The sequence below is a fragment of the Nuphar pumila genome, chromosome 6 (assembly GCF_984573655.1).
Source record: "Nuphar pumila chromosome 6, dmNupPumi1.hap1.1, whole genome shotgun sequence".
Taxonomy (NCBI): Eukaryota; Viridiplantae; Streptophyta; class Magnoliopsida; order Nymphaeales; family Nymphaeaceae; genus Nuphar; species Nuphar pumila.
This window is the reverse complement of record NC_143254.1, coordinates 134281262-134300826: the sequence shown is the minus strand read 5'-3', so window position 1 is coordinate 134300826 and position 19565 is coordinate 134281262. Positions and strand designations below refer to the sequence as shown.

General features: G+C 38.6%; 1 protein-coding gene across 1 annotated transcript; it reads right to left on the bottom strand.

Moving 5' to 3' along the window:
• Positions 1-1549: 1549 nt before the first annotated feature.
• Positions 1550-18541, bottom strand: LOC149836359 (AT-hook motif nuclear-localized protein 1-like). Its single transcript, XM_090010861.1, has 6 exons — positions 18184-18541; positions 9682-9749; positions 4392-4523; positions 3282-3443; positions 1949-2238; positions 1550-1860 (listed from the first exon to the last, which is right to left on the bottom strand). The coding sequence occupies exons 1-6, from the start codon at positions 18527-18529 to the stop codon at positions 1854-1856; spliced, it is 1005 nt and encodes a 334-aa protein (XP_089866987.1). The 5' UTR covers positions 18530-18541; the 3' UTR covers positions 1550-1853.
• Between the last annotated feature and the right edge of the window lie 1024 nt (positions 18542-19565).

Here is a 19565-nt window from a genome sequence, read left to right as displayed (position 1 = left end):
GAAGAAACCAAACAGATACCATGGCGGCTAACCTTGTAGGCCTAAAGTTCAGAGGCTGACGGGGATTTGCAGGGCCTACCTACTTATAAAACCACACAAGTCAAATTGCTACGAACACGAGTCAAGGGATGGGCTATCGACAAACCTACGAGAATTTATCTGTAAAGAAACTGTGGGCCTCCTTTTCTCATCGGTTTGCTTTGCCCCTATATTGCAAATAACGAAAGAGTAGAAGTTCAGTTCAGAACGAAAGAGTAGAAGTTCAGTTCAGAGGTAAAAAATCAACAAGAAGCGGCTGGGTTTGCCAAAAATTTCATCCTTCCTAGGCTTATATAAGCACTTACGCTGACGTGCATTATGAAGCTCTTGGACTTGGTCAACTTCCAAGCGCTTTGGGGCACAGACCCAGAAATCATCAGGAACATTACTGTAATTGAACCTTGTCGTTTCATCAGCATATAGGCATTTTGGAACCTTCCAAGAAGTATGCGTAAAATCGGCCCAGTGTATATCCTTGAACTTGCGCATTGCTGAATCACTCAATTTCCTCAAGGTTGCTCAGATGCTTCTATGCTATAAACGAGATGAAGTGGAGGAAAGAGACGTACAGATAAAATGATCCAGTACGGAAAATTTCCGAGGAAACTCACTCCCTCCTACACTAACCTTCACCCTTCCTGCTTATAAAACCCAGTCCATCCCCGTGGTGAAGTTGATCAGAGAAGAGGACATGAAAGGATCCTCCAGCGCTCCGTCACCTCTGCTCAAAATCTTCACACTTGTAACTTTCCCATTTCTATTTTTCAAGCAAACCATGAACGTCTCTTTTCTTGAAAGGACCCATTTGATGAAGCTCACTCTATGTCTCAACTTTTGCATGAGCATCTGTATCATTGCTTGTATCCTCGGTTGTTGGGCATTCAAGTTGCCTAAGAATGCTGAAGATGAAACTTATAGAACAGATTATCCACCCAAGCTGGAAACAATGGAGACAGGAAGAGATAAGGAAATAAAGGATGATAGCCAGGCAGAACTACAGGAGAAGATTGACGACACAAGTAGAACTGCAGAAGAAGATTGTCAACATATACGAGCACATGATAGGGAACAAAAACAGGGCGAAGAAAATGAACAAAACCAGATTGCGGATGTAGAAGAATGCATAGAAGATGAGAAAGGAATCAATGAATGCAATAGGAGAGTAGAAGAATTCATACAGAAAGTCCACAGACAAAGGATGCATAGAAGTGGAGAAAGGGTTTGACTTTTTCTCTGCAGATTTTGGGGAGAAATCGTCCGTGCAAACACTCACCACTGAAGAGAATAACGTGCCTGTGGGGCCCACTTAAAAGCGGATGACTTTTCGCCACAGTTTTTTTCGGCGCCATCAAGAGCGTCCTTAGAGTGAGAGAATCTTGTGCAGCAATTGCCTAGTGTTATGACTTCACAGAATTTGCCACTGAAGGAACCTGATAATATTTATTGCAGAAAGAAAGCATGCCAATTGTTGAGAGAGAGAGAGAGAGAGATATCATCAGAACCAACAATATGACCAAAGACACATGGAAAGACAATTCTTAGTATGCCAACTAGAAATTTACAACAAAAAAACCAACAACAAAGAAAGCACAATATTCAGTACAAATAGCACACAAAGGATACATGATGAGTACCATAAAAGTCGCATGTCAGCAAGAGATACATCAAGACTGTCATCCTAAAGCATCATAATCAGCCTAGTGAGATGAATATCTGAAAAGCCATGATCCTGGCAAATTTTGAAATAGTCAAATCCTGATTAATTCTTCAGAACCAAATGGCATCAGTAAGTCAGACACTCCAGCATGGGAGTTTCACGAGCTGTTCATAAACCAGCAATACTTGTGTTAAAAACTCTATTTAATCCAAAGCTCCAAGTTGCTTAACGGATTTGGGATTAAGTGACTACCCTTTTGGCAAGGAGGCATTAGTATTGGTTGAATCTCTTGATTCGGGCAGTGAGTGTAGAGCATTCCATCCATCGGTATGGTAAGAAGTCATGGGCTTCTGTGGTTCATTAGAAGGATCCGGATGACCCCGTTCATCATAAGTCTCATCCATGCCCGAGCTAGAAATCGGAATTGCAGCTGTTGGTGTGACCGATGTGACCATCTGGGGCAGGCCTCCTGCTGTTTCAAACTTTGGTTTTCTAATTTGCTGTCCCTCCTGATGGTTCGGCATAAAACTCCCTACCACAATCTGCCAGATACAGAAATACTAAATATTACAAGTTGCCGTTAAGTAATTTGTTCTGCAAGCTAAAAGAGAGTGAAACTTTTGTGTCGCAAAGCTAGCCATAACTATGAGTCCAGCAATAATTGGCTGGCGCATAACAAAAACAGTTACCATGAAAAGAGATCGTACTTAATTAATGACAATAGATAGGGATGAAAGCTGATAAATACAACATTCCATCAATAACAGCCTTCATTATAGATTAGGACTGGGCAATGTGCTGGCCTGGCCCACATGGGCCATACAACCTGGCTAGCAAAATGGTGGGACGAAGGCAGTGCTAAAAAATCTGGTTCATTCCAGCCTAGATGAGTAAGCCATGGAATGACCTGCAGGCTGCCCACCTAAATAAAAAGAAAAGACTGCCGGACACACTGACCCAGCCCAGCCCCAGTTGATTTTTGAGTAGGCTTTAATGGCACAGCACTTCTTCAATGGGCCAGACCTGAGCTCAATCTGGGTTGGGCTGTGGCTCAAAAACTGGGCCAAAAGGACCCGGCCACAGTGGTCCATGGGCAGCCCAGTGTGCTGGCTAGCCCTATTACACATCTGAGGGAAGCAAATTAGGTGATGGCAATGAAGTATATAACCAAATGGAAATGCTTTTTTCGGCTATATAATATAACAAGGTTCCTTCTTAAACAAAGGGCATGAGGAGGAGCTAATAAGCTAGTATTTTGGAGAGATCAACATGGCCCAGGGCGGTAAACATAAAGTCTTTTTTATATAAATTTTTTGAATAATAATTAGTAATTAGGGTTAATACTTAATAACCAATAAACAAAGTAGGATATCAATATTCCATACATGTAACTCTAAATTGAAGCCAAACATAACCAAAATATAAAAATTATGACACTAATAGGTGGTAATTGAGGATGCCCTTGACCTAGACATGTTCATCTTATTTATAGAAACTAAATCATGATATCTTGTTATCTGCTTCAAGACCTACATATCAGCAGAACATTTTTGTAACAGAATGTTTCCATTAGCATGGAAAATACCTGAACTGGACTGGCAGCCATTAATAAACCTGCAACTCCTCCTCCTACAACCCGTCCATCTGGACTTGCCAAAGAAACACTCAGACCTCCAGATCGGCTCCTAGTTCCACCGTTCTCTGTCAGCATGAATGACCCAGACAAGGAAAGTATTTCAAAGCGCCCCTGGCAAAAAGAAAAAAAAAATCCACATCCTTACAGATGAAGCAACAAAAATGAGATCCCCATAGAACCAGGAACTCCAGGAGAATAATAAAGCCACATTAAACGCATGAAATATGAACTAAGATGTCTAATATTTCTGGAGGCATAACATTACATAATGGATGCATTTATGCTTAAGCTTAGTAGTGAAAACTTAATGATTAATAAAACAATTTTCGCAGTCAAATATATCACTGAAGAAATGTTAACATGGGTTCATGCATGAAGTCCCAAAAAGAAAAGATTGGTGATAAATGCCTGTTGTCAGGAAAAAAAACAAGTTCTCACACAAGTTCTTAATGCATGAATGAATGTTATAGGCAATTGAAACCAACACTGGATAGTTCTGTTATTCTAATTTATCTATCAGATTGCTTTCTTCAGATGTAACAATCAGAAAAACTGCATACTTAAGATGAGAATTATCTAACTACTGGAAAAATCTAGTATATATCATCCTTCATAATATGAATGAGGTAACAGATCATGTCTAAATTGATGCTTGTGTAGGCATCTCCAAATGTATTGCCATGGAAAATGAATAACCAGATAACAAATAAAAGAAAGAATGAAAATATCAATTGCAAAACTGAAATGAACTGCAGAGGGGCGGACCTAATTAAAAATCATTTCCAATTTCTTGACTACATTTCATAGGTCTACAAACCCAAAGTTGAAATGGATTCTTACAATGAATTGTTTTGTATTTACAGACACACCAGATCTTATCTTTGATCGATAAACACATTTTAAACATGTTTAAGCTCAAAAATGAAACACAAAATTCAAATAATGAAATAATCTACGTGGCTGCTGCATCATACTCTTCACAGGGTGATACACCATGTTTTAGCAAGAACAGATGCCAACTTATAATGAAGCATTATTTGTAACAAGGAATGTCCATACCTCGTAAGTCAAGGTCCCACCAGAGGAATCAGGTTGGCGAAGAGTGACATTAGAAATGGCACCATTGGCAGAAAGAACACATATAGCCCGGGGTCCTTTTTGCGAAAAAGACATTATCTTCATTGTTATATCCTATGATGGTAAAAATGTTAGCACCAGGCAAGTATGAATCAGTGAAATATCTGGAGGTGTAAGAATATAAATCTGAAGTTATTCAGACAGCTGCCTGCAGAGTTTCACAACTCTATACCACAATCAAGAAAAAGAAAAATACATTGCAGTGACACAGTAGCTGTAGGTCACAAAATCAGGTGAAACAAGGAATAAATCTGAGTTAAGCATCTAATTGAAATGATGATCCACAAATCAATTAACATAATCCACAAAAAAAAATCATATTATAGAATCCACTAACTTTTGCTTTTCCCAAGGTACCCATACATAAGTCCACGCAGGTCAGGTTGGAGCTGGGCTCAGACCCGATAACCAGAGAGAGAGAGAGAGAGAGATGTCCACTATGCCACTGATGATATATATATATATATATATATATGTGTGTGTGTGTGTGTGTGTTTCTATGGTCCATTTTCCAGGAATTGACTGTTGGATCGTGTGTTTTTTATGAAAAACATGATTTTTTGAGACTTGAATATTTACAAAATTGTGGACCATTGATTTTTAATCACTTGCTGTAATTAGATGATCCAAGAGCCAATTCCTACAAAACCAATCATGTAGATCATATCCATAAGGTTGATTTCACAAAAAAGAAAAATAAAAAACTGCCAAAACTGCCCCGTCCATTCCTAGGTCATACCTAACCTAAGGTATATAACTATATATTACCTACACCCTACTCTACATCTTGCCAGGTATCAAACGTATTATCTTAGTAAATGATTAACTACCACAAACAGGTAATCATAACCAAGGTTGGACTTAGGTGATCTTCCCAGAATGTCGGTAAGGGTAATTTTCTAGAGTTTGTCAGACATTGACAAAAATTTGTGAAGACTTAACATTTGTTAGAAGGTTTCAAAGTGTTACACAAGAAACATCCCTTCATGGACTGAGCAACATCTTATTGCATCTTAGGCCAGTACATATACCTCTCCATATTAAGAAAATCTTGTTAACTCCAAAATGTCTTGCAGTCTTGGAAATATGGCCTTCACTAATCCATTGTACTCAGTCAATAACTTGTGGCATGCACAATTACACACATCGATATAGTAGACCATCCTTCAATGTGAATTTATCCCTTTGTTCCTTTTCAGCTTTTCAATCATTTCATTGAAATCAGGATCTTCATCATATAATACTGCATATTTTGGGCAGTACAGAGAATAGATTTTCATAGTAAGCTGTAAATTATTGGTACCTAGGGTCTAAACAACATATCTTCCCTCTTGCTGTTCATGACCTTTTTAACATGATCATATCTTCCCTCTTGCTGTTCATGACCTTTTTAACATGATCATCAGTGCAGATAGGACATCCACTTCATATGACCAACCTGCTGCAGTTTATTTCAGTTTGGGAAAACTGTAAGAGTTTATGTTCTATGCACAATACCACCTCTTTATATAACAAGTACAAATATCAATGCTTCACAACCTTATGAAGTGTGTATAACTCATTGTTACAATTACAGGTCTGATATTTGAGTTGTCCTTAAACAATTATGATCGATAGGCTACCGGTTCTTCATCCTGCAATAGAATTGCTATTAGGGCATACCAAAATGTAAATAAGTACAGTAAAGCATAAATGGTAGGTAGTTAGCAAAAATTATGTATTATACAGTATACTAGTGGAATTAAACCATTGTAAAAATAAATTTTTTTATCTTAAAGAGCTTTAAATTCCACATTACAAAGCCTAAGAAGACATGATGTCCACAGGATATGAAAATTATAAGAGGAATTCTGGAGTAAGTGGTATTGTCAAGCACACCCATGAGTAAAAGAGTACACATGTAACTGAACCCAAGCCTAGAAAACGAATGCCTAAATTACCTTTGATAACATACAATTGTAAAATGACACAAATAAATGAAAAAAATGCATTTCTGGTCCATACCTCAAAATAGGTAAGGTAAAACGGGAAGTTTGGAGAAAAGAAAAATGAAGTGTGGGAGGATCAAATTGTGAAGAAGTCCATAATACACTCCACAAAACAGTCATAAATCAAATGGTGCCAGGTACGGATCTGAGAGAATATGGTGATACTCTATATTAATATACTTCCCCCAAGAAACTCCATTTCGGCAAAGAGAATGGTAATCCACATATCACAGTTACATAGTGGAGGACCTGCATTATGATCTCTGCCTCACTGAAAATACTATCTCTTAAGTGGTTTGACTCATGTCCTTATCCTCTGCTTTAATAATGGGTTCCTGATAAACAGTATAACTCTAAACTCTTGAACATAACAAAGGACTCCCATGAGAAAATCTGATGTTGAAATGATTTATTTAATACCACAAACTGTAACAGGTATATAATTTTATGGAGAACCATGTCATGAAGATTGAAAGTAAAACTAAATGGAACAATTTTCAATATGAGGTAAAGCATGTCCCTTATAAAGTCTCAATTTTGCAAGATATGACCGGATCAGAATTTAAGTCAAGGCCCTGGAGACAGATAATGAAGCAAGTCTAGTAAGTAGATCTCTACCCTTTTGTGGTGAGCTGTGCTTGGAAATATTGTTCACAGCCACCATCAACTACAAACAGAGTATACAATTCAAATGTATAAAGTGACTACAAGAGCTTCACATCAAAATTAGGTAAACGCTGAACACTATAGCAAGAGGGTAGGTGTAATGCTACCAATTCCCCTACGCTTAAGAATGTCACCATCATCATTACAAGGAAAACCTGTAATTGGAAAAAAAAATCTACTAAAACATAGTTATCCACCATCAAATGGTATTAAGGCCTGTTCGTCTATCAGAGATTCAGAAATATCAGCAAATGAGATGACCTAGATACCAAATAAAATGTAGAAAATGATAGTGAGTGACAAGATAGTAAAAAAGACAGGAAAGAGACACAAACGGTCCTAAACAATTTCAATTGAGGCCATGTCCTTTATCCCTAGAATCTTTTTTTTAGAGAGAAAGAGAAGTATATTGATATTAGTATAAGAGTACAGCAGAGAAAAAACAGGATTTCACATTGGGGGTCCGGGGAGTGATGAGATATCATGCACCCTATCCCACAAAACCCGCTACCAACAAGTACAGAAAAAACAGTAAACAGGGAATAAAACTAAAATTACAGATCCTTAGGCTGCCAAGAAACATGTCTTCATCTTCATTATATAGAGCAAAAACTGAGATTGAAAAACAAGAATGTCCACTGTCAGACATATTGACTGAAAGCAATCTAGGACCAAACTGTTCAAAGCAATCCAAATTGATGATTAACAACAATACAAAGACAATCTCGAGGAAGAAAACTGAACAAGTACAGATTGTTACAAGCCAACCACGTAAACAACTCTAAATGAAAATTATGCCAAAATAGCTACTGAAAAGTCTTGAAGGTAATAAAAAATCAAGGTAAGGTTGATAAGCATATATAACAAACTGCATTTCATTCGGGCATTTCATTTTGTTGAAAAAAAAATGTAAGCAACTCATGATAGACACCCTTCTTCAACGTCACAGTTTTAAAGACACTGGACACATTCAAGTGATCAATGAATCAGTCAAATAATATTAAAAAAAGTTCATTTTCTGACAGCTAAAACATAAGTGAGACAAATCATAAACATCTTCTGAATATTCTATGACACCAAACCAACCCTTACGTTCACTGCAAATTATTAAAAGAATGAAATGCGGCAACCCAGAATGTGCAGTATAAAATCATGTAAGCAGACAAAGTTTGATGTACTCAAATGAGCAAGACAACAGCATAACTGAGAAGATCTCAAACTTGAGGCCAACAAAACCTAATGTTAAAGAGCTCCTACATCCCTGCCCATTTACTCAAGAAGGCCCAATAGCCTGATTGAGATGACATTCAAAACAACGGTATCCCAGAATGTCAAACTTACAGCTATATGATGAAGACCCAAACAGTCAATGTCAATTCAAAAAACCTCATAGATCGTACAAGGAAGACACATGTAACAATATATTAATAGAGATCTAATGCATGTCTAGTCATAAACTACATAGAAACATGTACTATGGACTGTTGGCTCTAAAACCAAAGAAGAATAAGCTTGAATGAATTAAGGTGTATTGTGACAGATGAATAGAACTTATCTCATGATTATGTAAATGCATGACTTATAATGGATATAACAAGTTCGCCAAATTTTGTCATCATAAACAAAACATGTACCGATAACACAAGTAGACACTTCCATGACGAATTTTGCTTGTCCAGAACTAGGGAACCTTTTCTAAACAAATCAATTGCACGTTCCATAGATTTACTAAATTACTCTTGCTGGTTTCCCCAAACAAAGCATTATCTTGAAATTTTGAATACACCATCACCGTACATATACAAATAAATAAATAAAGACAACGTTAACATATTTATTTGTCCCACCACAAAGTTTTTGTTGTCAAAAATCATAAATATCTCATGGAAACATGCTTTGTACTGTCATTTTTGTTTAAAAAATGAACGCTGAATTCTACTATTTCTGGTGGAGAGGGTTTTGACAATTAATCCACAAGCAAGATCATTGATCATCCTTGGCTAAGTCAAGACATTTAGTTTGAAAACCATTTTTCTTCCTGATCAATCAAACAGATGATATAGAAGATGATGAGTGAATGAAAACATATTCAAGCAGGCTAGCTGTTTTATTCCTATAAAATTTAGCTTTCTATGCATGCCAAATGCAAACTACCTTAAGTAGAATACTATGAGAATCATGGGTAAGAATGAAAGGTGCTCTTTTCATATAAACCCAGCTTTCTATGGACACTATGGGCAAGAAATGAAAAAGAATGAGACCTATATTATTTTAAATTTTCTCGGAATTTAAAATTCTTGCAGTACTAGTTTTTTGCATCTTCCTGTATTAGTCAACTATATGTTTGATAGAAAAGATTCCAAATTTCCAATAACCCAAAGGACAAAGCCCTCCCAATGCTATGGGAATGTTCCCTGGGAAGAACAAAAAACTTTAGGAGAATTAAGAAAGGAGGAAAGAAAATAGAATATCATGATATTTGAGAAGCTAACACATGAGAAATAAAATTATTTTATAATATAAAAGAAGGAAAAAAAGAAAAGAAAAACAACAGTTACCTCTCCCGCAGCAATAGTGATCACATGGGGAGTGAAGCCACCCCCAGATGAATTCGCTATCCATTCCCCTACAAAAGACGAAGGAAAATTTAAATCAAGCTGAGCATTTGTGAAGGCACACACGTGTGTGTGTGTGTTTGGCTATGGGCAGTACTGTAGAAAAAAGAAAGAGGCTTCCTCAACACTATGTCAAGCTCTACATATATGTATTAAAACTTATAAAAAATGAAGAATAGTAAACCATGGTATATACAAGAATATGCATGTAAGTAATTACAGCCTTGAAACCACCCAAGGTACGGGAGAGCAAAGTTAATATTCCACAAGAAATTAATGGGCCACAGTATCCACCCATGTCAACTTTGATGAACACCTAAATCAACTCATGTTTTAATAGTTGAATTTGGACCCAACAGAGCAAAACTGTGTATCCAACAATTCAGGAACCCCACAGTAGGCCCAATCAACAAGGTTGCTAGGTCATAAAACCATGCTGAAACCTCTATAAACCTAACCGTGACCCAATTAAGTAAACTATATGCTCGTTCCACCCTTCAGGTCTAACTCATTGGGTTGCAAGATGGGTGAGCCAATTAAACGCATAAAGAAATATGACATGATTAGACTAATGTCATGAAGGACAAACTATGTGCTTAGTAGCATATCACATAAAAGGTGTCTCCAAAAGACAAAGGGATGGCTGATTACTCATCAGTCTTACATTATTAGTGTAACAACTTGGGCTTTGTATGTGCTTAAAGCTTGCATAAAGAACACCATCAATGAAACGACCATGAGCTTTTACCCCAAAAGCTTGAAGGCAATATAGACAACCCCCTTCAAGATTCCATTATCTGAACAGCTTGATATCAGTGACAAACTCGAGCCTATGAAAAAGTTTAAGAATTGCCAATGATTGGGTTCTATGGAAAGAACAAAATAGCTTGCAGGTAAAAGAAAGTTTGTGGTTGACATCAGACATCTTCATGAATGAAACAAGCAAACTTAGCTTACTTTCAGAAGAATTAGACTACTTGTAATGGTCCAATGGTCCACACAATTATTCTTGCATCTGACTTCTCAGAAAGGTGCAAATATTATAATTTACAGAATTCCCTTTCTTTCTCAAATGATATGATTTTGTCATGAAGAGAAAAGTATTCACAGTTAAAAGGAGAAGGGTACCCAACACCAGATCAATACAGAAAAGCTCCAAGAGATAAACAAGAGGATAAATGTTAGTGGATTTCTCAAATGGAAAAGAATAATAGATAATCTGTTGTAGAAATCCAAAATAAAGTCCAACCATAATGTCCAAATTAACTCGATTCATCCATAATAATCATTATTAAGGAGTAGACTATATTTCAAAATCATTCATTAATGTTCTTTTTTCCTGTTGCAAGTTATCAAACTTCCCATATATAGAGAATATAAATGATTTTTTTCCTTGAAAAGCCATGACATGGACATGCAACAGATAGTTTCAAGCTTTTCTGCTTTTGGGGTGGATAAAGTAAACCACATTTCATGTGAGAGATCCTTTGATGTTGGAAGTATAATATCTGACAAAACTAACTGTCCTTGAGTTTAAGTGAGAACTAGTGTTTATTAATAATAGGCCTAACCAGTACAATTTCTCATTTTCAAAAAAAAAAATCACAAAAAGAAAAGAACAATACCATGAACAGAATAACCAACAAAATGCATCAAAGAAAACCACTGAGTTAAGTGAACTAGCCATGCATGTCTGCTTAGATAGAAGACACACGAAAAATTTGAGAGGACATGCCACTGTGAACCAAATCCGCCTTGGCCATTAGTGTTAAAACTATTGAAAGAATCGGAGAGAGAGGAGAGAGAACTCGGCTTTTTGGGAATCGGCAGCCACTCAATTCTTAATGATGCACTAATCCTTCATAAACATTAATAAGGTTACAAACAATTTTACATGGACAAAACTGCAACTTGATCCATATTTGATCAAGTTGATCAGATATTTGATTATCTACTGGACCCATATTTGATCCATATTCTAATACCCTCCCTTAAGTTGTGCATGGGAGTAAACCATGTGCAACTTGTTCTTCAGATACCAGAAACAGTTACTTGTGAGACCTTTTGTGAACGCATCAACGACTTGGTCTTCTGAAGACACTTAAACTGGTTCAATCTCCTTATCTGCAATCTTTTGTCTGATGAAATGTTGGTCGATCTCAATATGCTTAGTTCGACTGTGATGAACAGGGTTGATCGCAATTTGTATGACACTTCTATTATCACACATAAGAGTCGAACTTGAGACATTCTCTCCCATTTCTGTAAGTAGATGCCTAATCCAGGTCACTTCAGCTGTGGCAGCGGCCATAGATCTATACTCTGCCTCTGTGTTAGATCTTGCTACAACCTTCTTTTTCTGCTACTCCATGAGACAAGATTTTTTTCAATAAAAACACAGTAACCTGAAATAGATCTCATTTCATCTGGGTCCCTGCCCCGTCTGCATCTGTGTATGCCAATATATCATGTTTTGGTGTCCCCATGAAGACTGAACATATGTGAGTCAATCACCCACTGTGCCTTTTAGATAACGAAGTATACGTTTGACGGCATCCATGTGACCAGTTTTCGGTTCATGCATCAATTGAGATACTTGATTTACAGAGTATACGGTGTCTGGTCTGGTAAAAGTGAGGTACTACAACATGCCCACTATACTGCGGTACTTGCATCAGGATACAACTCACCATCACAAATGCTGAGCTTTTGATTGACAACACTAGGTGTAGGCAGAGGTTTGCAATTTGTCATTCCTGCTTTGGCTAGAAGATCAAGAGTGTATTTGTGTTGAGTTAATGACATTTTTCCATCCTGCCTGTTTACCTCTACACCAAGGAAATATCTCAGCTTCCCAAGGTATTTCATCTTGAACCGCATACTTAGAAGCACCTTAATTCGCTGAATGTGGTCTGGAGCATTGCCAGTGATCACAATATCATCAACATATATAAGTAAGAAAACCACACTGGTACCATCCTTGTATATGAATAGAGAATGATCTAGTTGGGAACGGATGAAACTGTGGTTCTGAATTTCTAAGGAGAAACTTTTGAACCATGATCTGGAGGCTTGCTTTAAGCCATACAATGCTCTGGTTAATTTGCATACATATTCCTTTGGATCTCCCTCTGCATAACCTTGAGGCTGCTCCATGTAGACCTCTTCATTTAAATCCCCATGCAAGAATGCATTTTTAACATAAAGCTGACTAAGGGTCCACCCATGTTCAATTGTCAGGCCAAGAATAATACGAATAGTTCTCATTTTCACCACTGGGCTAAAGGTTTCCTCATAATCTTGACTGTATTCTTGAGTAAAACCTTTGGCAACAAGGCATGCTTTGTATCGTTCAATGCTACCATCCAGTTTATATTTAATCTTATAAACCCATTTTGAGCCAACAACATTTTTATCTGGAGGACGCCCAACTATCTCCCATGTTTGGCACTCATGGAGTGCCTCAATTTCCTCATTCATCGCTTCAATCCATTTCTTAGAATAAATGACTTGACAAAAACCTAGTGGTTCTTCGTGTTTCTCAATCTTGGATAGAAAAACCTGAAAATTCATTGAAAAAATATCATAACTCACTCACTTTTCAATGGGATGCCTTATCCTGTCTAATCTTCTCGGTGCCTCTCTGTCATTGGACAATGCCACATGTTCTCCAGCAGGCACATCTGTTCGCTCTTTGAGTCTCCTGGTATAGACATTTCCTTTGTATCTCAGACATTCTGTCTTTGATGCCTTGTCTGAAACCGTCTCATCATTTATGCTTTCAGGAGTCAAAGTAGTATAGTCCCCAGCCTGTGAAATAAGCTAAACACTGAGTCATGGATTATACTAATTATCATTGGTGTCAATATATTCACGATTATGATCTGCTTTATTTTCTAAAAAACTATTTTCATCAAAAACAACATTTTTGAAAATTCTAATTTTTCTATTGGCAGGATCATAGCACCTGTAACCCTTGTATTCATCTGCATAACCTACAAACTGGCATATAGAGGCTTTGTCCTGCAATTTAGTTCTCATGGATCTATTAGTGTGAACATAACATGTGCATCCAAAAACTCGTAACTCATCATAATCAGGATGGTCACCAAAGATAACATAATAGGGAGACTGGTTTTCAAGAATAGGCATAAGAAGACGATTTATCACATGAGTAGCAGTATGAAAAGCTTTTGTCCAAAGACTAATAGGCACATTAGAACCATGCATCATGCTCATTGCACTTTCCACAATGTGTCTGTGCTTACGTTCAGCAATTCCATTTTGTTGTGGAGTGTACGGGCAAGAAACTCTACGATAGATCCCATTATCTTGGAGAAAATCTAAAAATTCTTTGGAGGAATACTCACCACCTCCATCACATTGAAGAATTTGGATGTTTTGAGAGAATTGGGTTTTAACGTAGGCATGAAAACGATGAAAGATGAGAAAAACCTCTGATTTGTGTTTCATAAAGAATATCCAGGTAAAGCGAGAAAAACTGTCAATGAAGGATACATAATATTTACTTTCAGAAGAGGAAGGATTGGGGGTTGGGCCCCAAACATCTGAACATATTATCTCAAAAGGCATGGAGGCTCTTTTATTTATTTGATGAAAAGGAAGTACATGACTTTTGTAGACCTGACAACTGGAACACGTTTTATTCTTCAATGAAGGAGGAACAAACTCTGGAAGAAGTCCATTGGACACTAGTTTTTCAATAAAAACTTGACTACAATGACCAAGACGAGAATGCCAAAGTTCTGGCTTATTACATTGAAATATACTTAAAATACTTCTAGAGGTGTAATCGGACTTGGGAGGCTTCAGAACACTGGAGGCAAGGTCTTCATTGAAGATATACATGTTTTCATGAAGCTCTCCTTTAACGAACATCTTCTTCGTTTGAAGGTCCTTGACAAAGATAGAAGTAGGAGTGAATTCAACAGAAGAATTGGTAGAATCAACAAGCTTAGAAACTGAGACAATATTTTTCTTTATATTTGGTGCATGGACAACATTAGATAGAGGAATGGATGAAGACTTAGACAAAGGGATGAGAACGTTGCCTACATTTGAAATAGGGTGGTGAGTCTCATCTCCAGTTACAATATTAGATTTACCAAAGTAGGGGATCAAAGTGGATAACTTACCTGCATTGCCAGTGACATGAGCTGTTGCTCCTGAGTCTACATACCATATTCCATCATCGTTCTGTTTCAAGTTCAAGTTAGCCATAGCAGACAATAGAAGATCCTTTAGCATCATCACTGACCCGAAAGGTACCCGCGTATCCTAATGCAACAACATTTCTATTATTTTGTATTCTATTGCAATTTTGAGCATTTTGAGGATTGAACCAGTAGTTGGCTTTGACGTGGCCACGTTTGTTGCACTGGTAGCACGTGGAAACATTCCTTGACGAGCTGGGAGTGACATTTGGTGTAGGTAGCAAACCACGACCACCCTGAACTTGTGCTCCCCTACCTCTGCCACGCCCTCCTCGTTCACGATCAGCAGTTATCCCTGTGGCAAGAACATCATGCATGGATGATTGTCCTACTGGGGCATCATAGATGTTTTTCAAGGACATCTCGTACTGGAACAGTTTAGCACGTAAATCTTCAAAACTAGGTAACGTCGGCAAGCACAATAAAGAAGTCACAAGAACGTGATACTCTAATCCCAAGGCATTCAGTGTCTACTGCACTTTTTCTTTATCTGACACTGGATATCCAACAATGGCTAATTGATCTGTGATGCTCTTGACTTGATTTAAAAATTCAATAATGGTCATTGTCTCATTTTTTAAGAGTTGAAATTCACGCTTGAGAAATAACACCTTAGCCTCTGATATCTGAGAGTAGGTCTGAGCTAAAGTCTCCCACAATACCTTGGACGTGCAATCATTAGGAATAAAAACCAATACTTATTGTGATAGTGTGAAAGTGATGTACGCGACGAGAGCTTGATCGTGCTTCATCCAACCAACAAATGCAGGGTTGGGAATGATGTTTGACAAACCTCCATCCTCTTTTTGCTTCTTGTGTGATGAATTCTGCAGGTGGTGGAGTGGAGTCATCCAAATGACCTGAAAGGTCTTGTCAGCGAATGAAAGGAGTAATTTGTCTCTTCCAAGTTAAATAATAATTTTTTTTTAACTTTTCGGAAACTAGTTGTCCAAGAAAATTGGAGGAAAGGCCCGAGTTGACTGAACTATCCATTTGCAGGTTTGTGACAGAAAACAGCCTTACGATAGAAATTGGACTGATATAGTAAAGCTGCAGCTTTATGACAGAACTCGGCACACAAAGAGAAGAAAGAAAATTTGTGCCCCGACAGAACTTTAAATAATTAGGTAAGAGGAAGATGAGGAACACAGTAAATCGCTATTGGCAATAAACCAAAAGCACAGTAAATCATGATTGACGATAAACAGTAAATCGCTATTGGCGATAAACAACAAATCGCTATTGACGATAAACAGAAAACACAATAAATTGCGATACAGTAAATCGCTATTGACGATAAACAAAAACCAAGGAAATCGCTATTTGCGATAAACATAAATCATAGTAAATCGCTATTGAGCATTCACTCAAGAGAAGGAGTTATGTGCTTGAGCAAAGCTTGTTGCAGGAAAACGCGAGGTAGAGGGAGACCAAACGAGGTTCACGTGACCAGAAGGGGTCGCGTGAAATAGAAAAGGACTCGGCTTTTGCATGCGACAAGAGAGAAAAAAATGAAAGAATAAAATTAAGAAAACTTGACCTGATGACGAGGAGGAGGACTCAGCTCTTCACGTTCCCGATGAAGAACCTTCTTACGCCTAGAGATGTCGCTGCTCTGATACCATGTTAAAACTATTGAAAGAATCGAAGAATCGGAGAGAGAGAGAGAGAGAACTCGGCTTTTTGGGAATCGGCAGCCACTCAATTCTTAATGCTGCACTAATCCTTCATAAAGATTAATAGGGTTACAAACAATTTTACATGGACAAAACTGCCCTTTACAAGAAATACATATTTATAAGAAGCTGTATCGGATATGGATTCTCTGCTGGACCCATATTCGATCCATATTCTAATAATTAGTCCTCGGTGAGTAAGCAACGGACTCAGATCTAACATCCCTGTTATATTATAACTTAACCCAGAACATGCATGTCTGATTAGACAGATGACACGTGAAAATTTTGACCTGACATGCCACTGCCAACCAAATCCACCTTGGCCATTAGTCCTCATTGAATAAGCAACGGACTGGGATCTAATATTCCTGTTATTATATTATTATCATCTAACATGGAAATGCAACAACCTTGCTGTTTCTAAAGCTGTGAGCAAACTGTCTAACCATTACCATGCAGTCCCACCGACCAACATTCAAGAGTACAGAAGTCACTAACAGCCATGTTCTGAACGAAAAAAACCAACAAGTCAACAACTAACCTTCCTTGTTATCATTATTGTTGACAACAGTATCCCAATGATGACTTAAATAGGGAAAACCATAGAGATCTTCTGTGTGGTTGACCTTAAAGACAGCCTAGTTAGACAGGGGCTTTGTTTTGTATTGAGTGGTTGGTAAAGACGCATGAGCCGGTAAGCCTACCACCAAATCTCAAACGTTAGTTGAGGAACAGATGGAGTCAACATCCACCAGTTCCAATTAATTGGTGTCAACGGAGACAGCTTCCTATTTTCTCTCTGGTATCATACAGTCATCATCAAGAGCTCCGAAGATAAAACAAGACACCAGTAAGGAACCAAGTGGGCGCCGATACATACAGACAAAAGTGAGTCGAGCAACAGGTCCCCATCTCACAAAAGGACGCATTTCTGACATTCTACATCTGAAAACCCATCTGCAAACTCCAGAGCGTTCAGCAATCAAACCAATTCCCTCCTTCGAAGCACCTAACCCAAAAAGAAACTTATCACCCTCCCCAAACTCTGCATCAGTGCATCTGTCTATATGAGAATGGCCCCCCCTAGAATCCCAAATTGACGCCAACACAAACACCGCATATAAGTTTGATCCAGACCTTAGATAGGAGGAAAAACAGGTGGACCTAATAGCATCTGTGCTCTACCATCACCAAGTTAGTGCCCCAAAAAGAAAAGGAAAACGAGAGAGAGAGAGAGAGAGAGAGAGAGAGAGAGAGAGAGAGAGAGAGAGAGAGAGAGAGAGGGGTCTCTCTGATCCTTCAGATCAGGTTGACACACCAGCAGACACCCCGCCCCATCTTTTTCACATTTGACCAAAAGTCAAAGCAAGCAAGACGTTCAGTTAACCCTAGAATTCTAGCAAACAAAAACAAAAGCACCCAATTGTAGACACACACCGCCACAGTTCCCAAAAAATTAGGGTTTTACAGGAAAACCCCACAAAATGCGGGGGAGGAAAGGAATCGAGGGTTTATCAGTTGGGGAGGGTTACCTAGAGCTGCCAGGCGTTGCTTGCTGCCCGAGCCAGGTGGCCGCCCTCTACCCCGTTTTGGCGAAAAGGGTGCTGGCGACGACGCCGAGATCGGAGTCAACGCCAGGACCATGTTCTCCTCTCGAATTCGATCGTACCTCCTGGGCCTACCCCTCTTCTTACCAAAGCTCGTGGTGAAGCTCATCATCCCACTGGCACCAGCAATAGCACCACCTCCTTCATCGACGCTAGGGCTGTCGCTCCTCGCCGCCGCTGCAGCCGCGGCCGCACTGTAAACACCTCCGCCTCCTGTGACGACCGCCGCCGGTCCGTAGCTCACTGCCGGATCCGGCGTACCCGAACTCATCCCTTCTCTCCCCTCCATGCATAGAAATGTTCCCCCCCACAAAGAGCAAAGAGAAGAAAAATTGCAGCCCCGCCCCCGAAAAAAAAAAAAGCAAAAACTTGAGTGTGCCTCAGGGAAGTGAAAAACTCTCGGCTGAAACCCTTCTCGAAAAAACTGGCATCGCCAAAGGAGATGCAGTTCTCGGAAGAGAGAGAGAGAGAGAGGACTACGATCAGAAGTGGTTTTCAAACGCCTGGATACCGCCTGAGAGATGGAGGGTGGGGCGTGAATTATGGGAAAAATTACGTATTATTTTAATCCGGGGGGAAGGCCAAAACCCCAAAAATACGTTTCTGAAATAAAAAAAATCTCACGTCCGACACAGAAATTAAATTAAAAAATTAATGAGATTAAATGGAAATAAAAAAAGATGCGAGAGATTAAAAAAGAAGAGAAAAAGAAGCCTACTTCACTCTCTTCCTTTATTTTTTTAGATACAGTAAAGTAGGAGCCTAGGCTTTTTTTTTTTTTCTTCTTTCTCTTTTGCTTCTTCATTTCAGGCTAAAGCTGACAGGCGAACGTTGAAGCCCTCTCTCTTTCTCTCTCTCTTCGATAGGTTGGGGCTTCTTTTCCTTTTTAAAATTTTAAGTTATAGCTTCTTCTTTATGTAGACCACCACGACGTCCCCTACTGACCGGCTTGTTGTCAGCTTGGAAGCTATTTAAAAAAAAAAAAAGAAGATAAGACTAAAATGTCTCTAATATTGACAATAAGCTTTCAGTGAGTTTTTGGGATTTGCTGGGAGCATAGGGGGATGGGTCCATCATTTTGCTGGGGCCACGAGGGGTGTGGTAGTCAGGTTTTGCTTTGTTCATGGCTTCCTCCTGAAGTCAGAGAGCGGAGAAGAGGAAATTTGATGAAGATTGATGGAGTAACGAGCGAGTGAGAGTGCGTGAAAGTGGACAGGGTAGATACATTTGAGGTCCTTGGTGGTTGGGTACCATCTTGTAAAGGGGTTCCATCTCAGATTGAGTAGAGACCCACTTCTGCCTACCTA